Source organism: Leptosomus discolor, chromosome 1, assembly GCF_034619465.1.
Source record: "Leptosomus discolor isolate bLepDis1 chromosome 1, bLepDis1.hap2, whole genome shotgun sequence".
NCBI classification, from domain to species: Eukaryota; Metazoa; Chordata; class Aves; order Leptosomiformes; family Leptosomidae; genus Leptosomus; species Leptosomus discolor.
Window position 1 is genome coordinate 103,661,143 of NC_141391.1, and position 13,851 is coordinate 103,674,993.

Here is a 13,851-nt window from a genome sequence, read left to right on the forward strand (position 1 = left end):
ATGTTTTTGCGGTAGTTGTATTAAGTTAATTTAATGCTGGACTTCTCCCTATTAGTGACTACAAAGTAGTGGTGAAGCTTCTGAGAAGAGTTGCATTACATTTTAATTTCACATGTGTGAATATTCAGTATAATTCTAGTGCTGCTAAGTAATTTAGTCTAGGCATAAAATGAAAGAAAATGCTTGCGCTACTCACCAGCCAACTTAATATTTTAGGATATGGAAGTGGAACAGCCACCTATTCAAGAGGGAAAACGGCATGTTTCTGACAACAGAAAGTCAAGATCTAGATCTGCGTCAAGGTAAATCAGTGAAAGTTCTTTCAGTGAGGGTATATAGTATATGAAGCATTGGATTGTAACATGGGGAACTTAAGTGTGTCATGTCCGAAGACTTGAAAATGTTTTACTAATTGTGTCCGAGTACTGAGGGGAGTTATGCTGATTATCTGGAGCTCGGAGAGCCTGGCGCTGTGCTGCCAGATCTGCCGTGGGGGTGGTAACTTCCGAGATGACAATACATAGCTGAGAGGTGAGCTAACTCCTTGAATGATTGATGAAGTTCATTTTCAATGCCTTAGGACATGGGCCTGTTACCTGTATTTCGAGTTGGCTTCTTGGGTCTCCCTCTCAGCTTCCTTTGAGGTCATTTCTTGTAAGTGCCCAGTTGTGCTGTACAAGTTGGATTCTATGACTAGATGCCAAAAGAGACATTTAGCAAAAGAGTCCATTTCAGTATAATCTAAGGATTAAATACAAGAATTTACTGTCTGTTCGTTATTCTCTGTATGGACAACACTAGTGAAATTTCTTGGTCAAGTCAAAACTGTTGAGGGCTTTATATCAATTCCCTTTCTCGAGGAGATTAAAAAAGAGACCCTTTCAATCTCTTAACTCTGAGGGGAGCTGTGTATAAATGCAGCTAAATGTTGTGTGTACTTCAGTGCAGTGGTAATGAGAAACAGATCAGTGAGTCTTAAGACTTGTGAACCTGTGAAAGTCATCTACCCTGTAAGGAGAATTTGGTATCTATGCAGTTCTCTTTTACTGGTAGAGAGGAACTTCCATGCCTGTCAATATTGAGTAAATTTTAGGGAAGCAGAATATGACAGTTTAATTTTGTCTGTGCTCTAGAGATGCTTTTCTTGTGAAAAAACCTGCGGTCCAGTGTGCTGTGGGACTTGGCCAGTCACAGAGGGAGTATTTCACGTGTCTCAGCTGACCTAACAAATCTGGCTCCAGGATTAAAGAAAAGCTCTCTACTTAGTTATGAGTCTTCTCCTTTGCCAAGTTTTATAGGACTTCTTTGAAGGTTTACTCTGTCTTCCAGACCTTGGGTGGTTTAGAACTTGAACATGATATAAAATACCATTATACTGGCAGAATTTATTTTTAATCTCTTTTTTTAGTCCTCCTTCTGTAAAAGGAATAAGCATTTTCCTCATGTAAGCAGTTGCAATTTTTTTCTATGTTAACGTGGACATAGTTTTGATAGTCAACTTCAATACAAAATTAATAGAAGGTAAGAAATTGAAAAATAATAAACTGTTCAGCTGGAGTGCATTGATAAGCCACTGTAATAATTTATTCTAGTTCTAAATGCATGTGAATGAACTTGGATTTATTTATTTTTTTGTTGACTGAACGCTTGCCTGGTGATTTAAATAGATACCTGAAGGAAGTAGTTATCTGTCTGTCAGTGTCTGGGTCAGAAAGGTTGAACATGAATGGTTGTTGGTTTAAACTAGGTCACCTAAAAGGAGACGTTCAAGATCTGGCTCTCGATCTCGAAGGTCACGTCATCGTCGATCTCGATCTCGGTCCAGGGATAGACGCCGACACTCTCCTAAGTCTCGGTCACAAGAAAGACGTGAACGTGAGAGGGAGAGAGAACGCAGGTCAAAAGGTCTTCCTCAGATCAAGTCAGAAACTGTTAGTGGTACGTTTATTCTTTCTCTCTGATGTAACTCTGCAGATTCTTGTAATACCATTTTTCGGATGCTGAACATCTTCCTGGTTTGTGTATGGAACTTTTTTGTCTGTGCCCAGTATTTTCTTTAATGAGTTTCAGAGTTCTGTGAAGTTGAAGGTATTACAGTAGCTACTACACCAATGTAAAATGGAATACTAAGATGACAAACAGGTATTTTAGAAAAACTGTAAATGTTAAAAAAATACACTTCTTGTATCTATTGGACTTTTTAAAAAAAATTAATGTTGACAAGTCCACTCACCTTCATTATATGATACTTGCTTAGAGAATCCCAGAAGACAAATCTTAATCTGATGTGTGTTATTTTTAAAATTGTTTTGTTCCTTTTTCTTGAGTTGAATGCTTTTTGGTGTGGGTTCCAAGACTCATCCAAACAGAATAAAAGTAAACTGTACTGTGTTTTGTTTTCTGAACTGTTGTAAAGCTGGTAAGAATTAAATTCACCACACGTCTCTGTACTTCCTTTGCTCATAGCAGACAATTTGGCATTTTTGGAATATCTCCAAGTCGGAAATAATTTGCCTGTAAAATGAGGAAAGAAAAAGCTGAAACACCATGTTTTTCTTTTCCTTCCTTCAAGACATATAAAGTAAGGCAGGTTGAGCAACAAGAAGTTGAGCACATTATGATGATTTTTCTAGTGATTCGATGTTGTGTGTGTCTCAAACCTGGAGGGGAGCTTTGACCTGGAAAGCACACAGGCTAATGTTTGGATTTCTGAAATAATCCTGGCTTTGTCTGTGCTTGTAGACAAAATGTAGTAGTTGTCTTCTGAATATTCCTGAGGAGTGTGGACTCTTCTCTGGAGTCATCAAGTAAAATGAGAGCATTTGTTTTTATGTAAGAGGGACAAAACCTAAAGTTTTAATTGGCCAACACCTTGAGAATGACAATACCGTTAGATTAAAAGGACTGCAAAGACTTACTTAGCGGTTCATTAAAAAACTCACTGGCAGTGGTGCAGGATACCCTTTTGCCAACATCACTCCCAGATGATGCTTTTTGGGTTTACAGTTTTATATGACTTAGTGGTGAAAACGTAGATGAGTATGAAATGTTGCTCTAGTAGTCTTCAGCTCATCTGCTGTTTTATTACCTTCAAGCATGAAGTGAGATAAACACGTTGCTTACTCTTTCCTGAAAGAAAAAGCTTGTGTCAATAATTTTTCACTTAACCGTAGAAAGAAATGGCACTGAGTAGGCCACTAAAGAGGTTAAAAGTTTGGTTGCTCGTTGTAGTTGAATTGTCACCGCATTCTGGAGAAACATCTTCCTAGTAGTGGGTTTGTCGCCATAAACAATCTAATTATCTTGCCAGTGAGTACCATCCATAAATTGCAATAGTGGCCTGTAGCTTGGATTTCATACTGAGCAGAGTGAGTTACCTTGTAGTGAAATATCCACTGTATGCGTTGGGTACTTCATGGAGCGTTGTTAGCAGCAAAGCATATTTTTCCTCTTTATGATGATTTGCAGAGCTCATGATCATCAGAACTTGCAGGTCACTTCAGTAGTAGTTGACTAGAGCGCTTCTTAGTGATTGCATTCTGACAGTGATTATGATGTAGTTGTGGCAGTTAACACTGCTCCAGGCAGGCAAGAAAAAGAGGTTTCTGTCAAACACTCCTAAAGATTAAAATATATATTTTAATATTAGGTGTTTTTTTTTTTCATTTGAATAACTGACTTTTAAAATTACTATATTGACATTTTGGCTTGTGAAATGTGTATTTCCAAGTGCTCTTACAATCTGTGTTAACTCTTTGATTGTAGTTTGTAGTACTACACTCTGGGTAGGACAACTTGACAAAAGGACAACTCAACAAGATGTTGGAAGTCTTTTGGAGGAGTTTGGCCCAATTGAATCAATAAATGTAAGTATAAATGGTGCAGTGTAAGCTACTTCAATATGCTTTGGTTACAAAAAGTCTTTTCAGACTGTTTTAAGACAGCTTTACTAAAGTCAAGGGCTCTCATTTCCTATATGGTTTTGTTTTCTAACATGTAAACTCAATTCATTTGGCTGCTTTGTAGAAAAACAGGAAGGCAGTTGCATTGGTTTCTTGCAATTTAAAAATGCTCTTGGGGATAATACAGAGGATTATCCCGTTTTCATAAAAAGTCAGGCTTTCTCTGGAGAGAACTGAATAAGAAAGGGCTATTGAGGAGATGGGTACAGAATTAACGTACTGTACTACAGAGTTCCTTGTCTGCTCTGGGTTTTTTTGATTATAGAAATGTGGACTACGAGTGGGTGTTCCTGTTTCTTTTGCTTGTTTCTCTTCTGTTATTTTAGTCATAAACATGGAGAACTATTGTTATGCTTTGCTGTATTTAAGGATATTTTTATATATAAATGATAGCTGTTCCAGTAGCTATAAAATTTCATTTAAACAAACAAGCAAAAAGAAGTGACTGTAATTTTCTTCCTATTCCCAATTTTTGTAAAACAACATAGGAGTTTTTTCTCAAATGCATTACAAATAATAAAAATTATTACAAAACTGCAGATAAAACTGACTGTGGAGGTACAGCTAGCAACTTGTGGTATATGGAATGAAGTGGGGTATTAGCGTGATTGTTTCTTCCAACAAAGTAGCTAATTGCCGAACCACCGCGTTTACATGAAGACTACCGTTGAACAGTTTTGAAGGATTAAATATACAAGAGTCATCCGTATTCTCACACAGAATAGAGTTTCAAAGTTTCCATATAAGAAGTTGTTTTTAATTTACTAGGAATTTGTACTTCCAGAAGATACTGGCTATCTTAGCCTCTTAAACTAACATCCTCTTTTGTACTACTGTAGTCCTTTCTGAAACTCTTGCCGATGTTCCAGCTTACTGTAATTGAACACTTGTATGTTGTTCATTACTTTGTTAATGTAGTAGCAAAATTATTTTTTTTCCCTTAAAATACCAACAGATGATACCGCCTCGAGGATGTGCCTATATTGTAATGGTTCACAGACAAGATGCATACCGTGCCCTACAAAAACTGAGCCGAGGAAACTTCAAAGTCAATCAGAAATCTATAAAGGTACTTCTTGGAAAATGTCAAGCTGTTCTAAAGTTACTGTAATTACCATGATCCTTCTTCATCTGTTCTAGACTTTTGGGTATTTTAAACTGTTAGGTATTCTGGATATGGTATTCTGTAAATTTATGTGAATGGACTGCTTTTTTTTTTTCCTGGTAAGTATTCTTCCTGTTCTGTGATGTGGCTAGGGGAACTTGTGTCAGTTTCCTGGAAAGATTGCCAATAATTGCCTATTCAACCAACAGAAGTGGTGTACTTTTAGTCATAAACTGTAACTATGTTTTTCTTGTGGCTGGTTATTTATATTAGAACCGAGTTTAATTATGTAAATCGTACAAAGACTACTAATAAATAAGGAAGAATGCATTCAGTAATGAAGATCTTCCTTTTGTAGACCATCATATTAGAGTGCGACACTGTCCTCTGAAGCAAAATAGAATTATTGTTAGTGACTGGGGAACGTTTGAAGAAACTGCCTTTATGCATTTTTACAAATTGTGTGCAAGAGTCAAGCCAAGAAATAAGAACTAAATCTGCTTTTAAAAAACCTCCTATTTCAGAGTTTTGTAACTAACCTATTTTTCCTGCTGTTCCAGAGTATTCTTTTTGCTTTTTAGCCTCAAATGGTTATGCTGTTTTGTAAGAACTAAATATTAAATCCATTAAAGTGGAAACATTTTGCTGAGTACATGTTATTTTTTTTTTTCCCCCCCAAGATTGCATGGGCTTTGAATAAAGGAATAAAGCCAGATTACAAGCAGTATTGGGATGTAGAATTAGGTGTTACTTACATACCATGGGACAAAGTGAAACCTGAAGACCTTGAAAGTTTCTGTGAAGGAGGAATGTTGGACAATGAAACTCTTAGTCCAGGTAAAGTATTGCTACATCTTTAAACGCTTTTAAAAAATTGTCCTTTGTGCTGGTGTCCTGAAGTTGATGTGGCTGATTAATGACTGTGAGGTGCATATAAAATCTGTGAAATGGCTGAAAAGTGCAGCACGTGTAACCCATAGACTGGAGAGAGTTTGTAAGCAGTTAAAGACAGTCCCTTATCAGGAGTTGTGCAGTTGTGTTAGGAGAGGCTGAACTAAAAGTGCAGGTGGCTACCAGCTGATCTGTCAGCTGCACTGGTGTTTGCCCTTGGTGGTCATGCACGATGCAAATGTGTTGTACTCATTAGTCCCAGAGCCAGCTTGCTGTGTCCCCCCTCCCTGGTTTGTGCGAGGCACCCCTACCGAAGGAGCCTGCCTTTGGAGTGCTTGTGTCGCAACTGAGCTGACGGCAACTTTAGAATTTCTAAAACAGGTTCCTATCGTTTTCACACTTAGGACATTTTCAGTTCCTTTAGCAAGTCTTGTATTTATAGGGAGCTGATAGAATTCTTACTATTTTGCGTGTAAGCAGTGAAAATATCAGACTTCTATGGTTGTATTAAGAAAATGTCACCTGATATAATCGGCAGCTTCAAATCAATTACAGGCTTCAAATCGGTATAGAGTTGATAGTGTGCTGGCTGTTGTGATTTTAAAACTAATATTAAATGAATGCAGTACTTAAAAGTTGAAATTGCCTTACGTTCTTTGAATTGGTACTTTTTTAGCCGTTGTGTGGTGTGCTGTCTAGTTATTGAAACATTATTTCAGGGTTTTGTCCAATTTGCCCTAATTAGGTGGTGGTTATTCTAAATAGTAGCATCTCTTAGTGGTAAATACACAAAAATAAGTTAAGGATGTGTTTTAAATGAAACTCTAACGAATAATAAACATAACCTCAATGTGTTCCAGACTTCTCAGTGCTTTTCTCTTTCCCATAATGCTTCTTCACTGATCACTTTTTTCTGCTTAGCTGTCTTTTCCCAGGAAGTTCTCGCAACTAATAGGAGCATATTTCTTCTGTAAAATGAGTTTAAAGCTATATTTAATGTTTCTCTTATTTTGTTGTGATTCTGTATTGTTGTATTCATCTTTTCCTTGTTCAAGACTTGAAAATGTTTTTTTCAGAAATTACTTCTCGAATTAGTGAGAAAGCTGCTGCCTTCCTGCTCGAGAGCAATGGAATGAATCTGTTGAAAGCTTGTCCCAAAACAGCCTTACAGTTTTTGTTACAGACAATGTGTTTCAGAGTCCTAGACATGTATAAATGCTGTCAGTGCAAAGAATTGTTAAATGACTAATGAAGGCGGGAAATTTACTTGCTATGTTTCAGTGATTTGCTGTAATGGGTTTAATTTGGAATTTTCATTGTCAGAAATATGTTTAAATGCTTCTTGGCTCTGTGCTTCTCCTTATCTGAATATTTTCAGTTATGTCATTTTGGTCAACATCACAAAGTGTAGTAGTTTTACATGGCAGTACGTGACTGCTTGTCTGCTTCTACTGAGCTGATATGTGTGTGGGGTGTTTTTTTGTATAGAGTGGAAGGGGATTCCCAAGAAGTCTGAAAATGAAGTAGCTCAAAATGGAGGTGCAGAAGCTACACATAATGAACCAGTGTCGCCTATACCTAAAGCTTTACCTGTTCCAATTCCCGTTCCCATGCCTGCGCCAATAACAGTACCTCCTCCCCAGGTGAGAGTCGCTTCTCATTTGCTATGGATATCTAAACAAAAACTTGCTTTAAATAATAGTTCAGTATGGCAAAACGTAAGTTAGAGAGAAGAAGGGAATACGATGAATGGTGACTAGGTGATTTTGTGTGTGTGTGTTTGTCATGTTGTTGTCCCTGGTTAAAACCACTTTCGTTAGCAGACTGGCTATGCTGTCAATTTAGGAAGATAACTTTTCTGTGTCGTAAACTGAGTATGCACTTGGAATCCATTATTTGAGCTTCTTCATGTGGAAGGGCAGTCTCGTAGAAGAACATTCATTTTCTGCAAAGTCATAGTGGCCATGGAAGACTTGGAAAAAACCCAAACCCGTTAGGGTTTGGAGCATGTTTTGTGCCCAGCAGGAGCAGAGCATCTGGTTTGATTTCCCTGAAAAGGGATGTAGTTTGCATGTGCCGGAACTGCCCTGGGAACTGAGTCAGCACGGGGTTAGTGGGAATGGTGGAGGATTTGCTCCAAAACGTCAGTGCTGCCCTAATGCTGATGTAGACAGAGTGTGTGTGTGTGTGTGTGTCTGCCAGATCTTTACTTGACGTATTGTAGGACTGTGCTTCTAATATCCATTCTTTCAGTCATGGATAAATTATTGCAGTAGATTCTTTCTAAAAATGGGCTGAATTGCACCCTCTTGGTTTTATGATTTCATTATTTTTCTGTTTTCTAACTGATTTTTCTCACTGTTGGCTTAAATAAGCTTATAGACATTCTAAAATGTGCACGCTGCTTTCATGTTTGTTCATATTGTGTATACTCTCTTTGAACAGCCTTTGGGAATTTAATATAAAAATTTCCCTAGTCTTCCTTTGTTGTTATAATGGTTCTTCAGTCACAGCTGATGTTGTATGTTCATTCGCTAAAAGCACACTCTGAAATTTTACCATTAGTTTAAGTAGTGTGTAATAACAACTCCCTCCAGTGTTTTACAATCTGTATTTCTTTTAGCTTGACTTATTGACAGATGCGTTACTACTTTTGTAGTAATAGTTTCTTTTTTGTCACTGTTAATATAGTAGTATACCTTTTCCCAAATGGAAGGAGGGGTGAATTAACGCTATTTTACATCTTGAGAAAATGTGATTTATCAACATATGCGAGACACTCAGAAGAGATCAAGAGCTCAAATTATTTGAAGACACATATAATTTAGCCAATTATGTGATTTGAGGACATAGTATGTTGAATTTTGTGGTGTTTTGACATGGAATTCCTGAAATGCTATAAGATATTATTAGTAAATGAACATGTAAGTGAAATTTCTAATGTCAGAGAGTTTTAATAGCCGTTAACTGTATTAAATAGTAGTTATTTTGTTTTTTTTTCCCTTGAATCCATGCTGAAAGACAGTGTAAAGAAAAAAACAACTGGTTTCAGAATACATTGAATGTGCTGATTGCTTGTCTTAGCCTCATCAGCTTAAGTTTTTTACTATGGCAAAGAAGATTGTGTCTTCGCAAATTCAGGCCAGGATCAGAGAACTGTATTGAGTCTTCATCTTTGATTTCACCATTAACTTTCTTACGCTGTCTTATACTTGACCAATTCAGCTGTCTTCTCTGGCCATAACATTACAATAGCTTAGTAATTTGTAAATAGTTCTTAAGACTTAGAAATTAAGTTCAGCTGTGATGATGTTAGTGGTGTTAGTAGTAAAAGTAACATGCAAGTGTGACCTAGAGGAAAAAGCTCTTTATATTCCACTTCTTTTGTTTAAATAACTGTATAGAATAGTACCATTGCATTTTAAATAGCTGATGTATTTTGGTCGTCTGATACGAGTGGAACTGCTTTCACTTGCGTTTGGCTTCAGTGTTTGGGACTGTAAGAGGTGGGGAGGTTGTTACGAGTGCTGGGTAGCTGCTGGTGCTGTCCAGCCTGGAATGGGCAGCAGTACGGTGACGCCAGGTTGCTCGATCCATCCGTCTGGCTGGCTCCCCTGTTAGCCATGGAAAGCGCCCCGCCCACCCTGGTCCCTCTGACTGGAGAAGCAGGTTTGGTGCGTGTGTTGTGTCAGAACAGGCTTTGTGCATTGTCCTGGTGCAGGCTGCAGTGATCAAGGATAGGGCTGCCTGACAGATAACCCCGAACAGTTTTGACTGCATGATTCCCATAACTTAATCTCTCTTTTCTTGCTTCTTGACCTTCCTTTTTGTTGTGCTTTCTCCTCCCTTTCTCCACTCCAGTCTCCTCCCAAGTAAACAACTCTCTCTGAATTATTTTTTCCGTTGGTCCCTATTTTGCTGTATCCCTACCCAGATTTGCTATTTATGATGCTGTTACCTAAGTAATAATTGTCCTTATGTGGTGTTCTTGGATGTGGTTACTTATGCGCTGTTGGCCTCACAGGGAAGGTCCTTTTCCCCTTAAGATCATAAGTGCTCCTTTCTGGTTGTCTGTGAAGTTTGGCTGTTCACGTTAACCACCCCTCAACCACCTGCAGAATGCAGCCATCCCTCGTGGTGCTGTCTGTAAATTCTGTCAGCGTCTCAACGTTGTTTTCTGTCATGTCTGGCAATTTCTCCTGCTACATCCAGTAGTTCCTCACATCCTACTCAGTTACCTTAACTTCAGATCAGGGCCTAATCAGCAGGTTATTATAAACCAATAAATAACCAATTTAAACATAAAAAATAAAAACAGGTGGTCTACACTAAAGCCTATTGTAGTTAATTGATTTCAAAATTCCAATAGTACAAGTTTTAATGTGCCTCAGCTCACTAACCTAGCCATTGGTAAAGACCTTGGAACAGAAGTTTGAAGTGGTATCAGGTGCTTGGTGGCTTTAGCATCTTCTCCAGGTTTAAGAATAATATTTTGCTTACTTCGGTCTAATGCCACTTCTTTCAGTTCCAAGAATAAAACAGTAAAGGCTTTTCCTTCTTTACTCTAGAAATATAAAATGAGTTTTGAAGGATCTTGGTGTAGTAGTTCTGAAATTTTGAGGTGAGTCAGTTATGATACTTGAGTATGCAGCTCTCCTTTGCTTTAATAAATCAATTTTAAACACAGAGCATATTTTGATTCCCACACATTTAATGTAGCCTTTAGAGTAAACTTATAAATATGAGTCTAAGGACTAAACTTAATTTAAATCAGTTTTCATTCAGAGCTTGATATAAATCAGAATTAAAAAAATAAATTAATAAGGAAACAATAGTCACTCTAATGTAATACACAAACTCAGGTAGCGAAAAAGGAAAAAGAAAATGTTTTTATTGCTTCAAAGTCGTGTGCATTATAGCGTGTCATGCTGGATGGTAAAATTAATTCCAGCTACTGTGTAAAGGGTGTATTTAGATGAGTTACCAGCATGCCCTAATATCAGTTTACCACAGAGAAGAATTTTTTTCTGTTCAAGAACAAAGGCAAATAAGATCAATGTTGATATTTTAAGTTGCAGGAGTTCTTTGACTGCTAGTTAGGTCAGTTATCTAAGTCACCTTGTTGCAGAGTAATTTAAGGTAGCTTAAATTTTCTTGTTGTGACGGCTAAAGCACAGAAGGCAGCGGTCCACAGCTGAACAACAAATAATCCGTTCAGTCTTGAGGTAACATGTTTTTCCCCTTCCTTTTTCTTAGGTTCCACCGCATCCATCAGGTCCTCCGGTGGTTGGTGCACTCCAACCACCAGCTTTCACGGCACCTTTAGGAATCCCACCTCCTGGATTTGCTCCTGGAGTGCCACCACCGCCGCCGCCTCCATTTTTACGACCTGGGTTCAACCCAATGCATTTACCCCCAGGTATATTCATATATTTTTAGGAATATTAAGTCCTTTTTTTAACCATATAGCAAATAAAAGCAGCTGCCATATAAACTGCACAAGTATGTTTCGGTAAAGTGATGATACTCACTGTTAATATATACTTTTTCGTAGGCTTTCTTCCTCCTGGACCACCACCACCTATAACTCCTCCAGTATCTGTTCCTCACACTCCGGCAGTAAACATCCCAAATTGTAAGTGTTTGAGTCTTGGGCAAGCAGCAGGAGAAGGAAGGTACCGTGTGAGCAGGAGAAAAACCCCTTTTTTGTAATATGTCAATGCATTGTTTCTTAGCTACAGCAACTGGTGTGAATGAAGACACTACGAAAGATTCGTCTGTAGGAAATCCCATCCCAACAGTGGTTTCTGGATCCAGAGGGAATGCTGAAACTACTGATAGTTCCAAAATATATGGGACTGTTCCACCTCCTGTAGCACCTACTAATGTTCCTGCTCCTGTCACCCAAGCTATTCCACTTCTTGGTAAGTTCAGTTTTGTATATATTCTTCAGTTTATTGTTCCATGAATTTAAAATACGATTTTGGTTTTGCTACTGACTTAAAGTTCGTGGGAAAACAAAGCAGGTTTTTTCTAAACTTGTTGAAAATTCTGCCCTTCTGTTGCCTTTTAAACAATTTTTGGAGTCTTGATGTTGCACAGAAGGAGCAGTAAATTATTTTTGTTATTGAAGATCTGGTTTCTGAAGAGACAAAAAAGCCTTAACGTTTAAGTTACAAATTCAGGACAGAAAAAAATTCAATACTTTTAACAAGTTGAGGTTTATACCATATAGAAAATTAACTTACAATGAAATATCTGTATGACAAATGAACTACGTTTTAGACTCATCTGTTACATGTATAAAATTAACTTACAGAGAAACAGTGGTTTTTTTAAGTGCGTTTTTCTAATCTGTGAAAACATGGTATACTTTTTATGTATGGAATAAATTATTTTAATAAAATTAAACCCCAAAAGGTTTTATTCAGCAATATTATAGGTTTTGAAACTTTTTAAACAATGTATTACCTTCTTTAAACATTACAAAATGGTATTTTGACTAGCAAAACGAAGCTAACTTTGGATATCTTACATAAATTACTTTTTATGATATGATACTAACTTGGTCAGACTTTTAAAGAGAGTGTGTACTGCTTGATGTTCCAGAGGTCTGCTAAATATTTATTTTAGGATGGCCTTGTATGGGTCAGTATCAAGAACATACCCAAGAGACAAATTTTAGTAGGATTATTACATTTATGGGATGTCAGACCTTTAAATCTAACTGTTTAACAGTTGGACTGAATGATCTTAAAGGTCTTTTCTAACCTAAACAATTCTATGATAAATGAGAGCCTAACAAGTGAATGAAAAAGATAATTTTATTCTAGTGTCTGTGTGCCCAGAACTTAACAGTGTGCACTGAAAAACCCCCTGATTGCTTACTGCTCTGTCGGATTTGACGGGTAAATTTTCCAGCCGTGACTGGTGATTTTTGGATCCTTTATGTTGGAAACTCGAAATAAGACCCTTTTCAAAGGCTTTTTTCAAGAAGTGAAGAGCTGCTTCTCTCTAAAAATCAGTCTGCTTTTTAAGATCTGTCAAAGCAGATATGCAAAACCAGCAGGTAATTGTTTTACAGTGTCTTGGACGCTTGGCAAACAGAGAAAAGCTTAAAAGAAATCCTGTGGTGACACCATGGATTGAGAGAATTTAGTAGTGATAGGGATTATCCAACTATAAGTTTAAGACATTCACATCTTCATGATGAAGTGACACTTCTTGTAATTGTAATACAGTTTTACCAGGTTTTTAAAGTTTTGTGGTACTGTCTTGTACAGCGTAACTTGAACTTTTCATTCCAAGCCTTTGGAGTGTATTAAGTTACTCTGCAGTTTGCTGTATCGCTATGCAGATAAGAAAGAGGTTTTACAAAATTAAGATCAGACCCTGTATACCCACGTTAGTTACTTGGACGGTAGGGTTTTTTATTCTTACGAATTCGAGGAAGCTGAATTGGAGAAATCTGAAGATCAAGAACTTGTCTTTTTTTTTTTTTTAATTAACTGATTTACTGAATAGTTGAGGCAGATAAAGTTGTCCATGTGGTCAGAGTGACTTCTCTCATCGTTCAGTCTCATCAACAAAGGGGTAGGAGAGGTTTTTTCTTTTTGTAAGATTGCATGTATAAGCTTACAGAGTCGTCCTGAAGTAATAGCTCAGAGATCTGTGTGTTTACTTAAGTAATAACATTTTTATGTGGATGAGAGTCTTATTTGAAGAAGTTATTTATAATCAAGGAGCTATGTAAAACCCTTCCATTCTGACATTTTGGAGTTAAGGGGGACTGTTCACAATCTGATTAAAGATCCAAGAAAACTAGAAGAAATAAATTATAATATTTTACATGATTAAAGATAAAAGATTACTGTCAGTTGTCTTGCTTTTAAA

General features: G+C 37.2%; 1 protein-coding gene across 1 annotated transcript in view; it reads left to right on the forward strand.

Moving 5' to 3' along the window:
- SCAF4 (SR-related CTD associated factor 4) overlaps window positions 1-13,851 on the forward strand; it is a 43,863-nt gene that overhangs the window by 22,940 nt on the left and 7,072 nt on the right. The window contains exons 11-19 of the mRNA XM_086482270.1: window positions 217-302; window positions 1,748-1,938; window positions 3,766-3,866; window positions 4,918-5,031; window positions 5,748-5,904; window positions 7,447-7,601; window positions 11,215-11,377; window positions 11,513-11,593; window positions 11,694-11,882. Coding sequence (XP_086338396.1) covers window positions 217-302; window positions 1,748-1,938; window positions 3,766-3,866; window positions 4,918-5,031; window positions 5,748-5,904; window positions 7,447-7,601; window positions 11,215-11,377; window positions 11,513-11,593; window positions 11,694-11,882 — 1,237 coding nt within the window. The remainder of the gene's footprint in view (window positions 1-216; window positions 303-1,747; window positions 1,939-3,765; window positions 3,867-4,917; window positions 5,032-5,747; window positions 5,905-7,446; window positions 7,602-11,214; window positions 11,378-11,512; window positions 11,594-11,693; window positions 11,883-13,851) is intronic.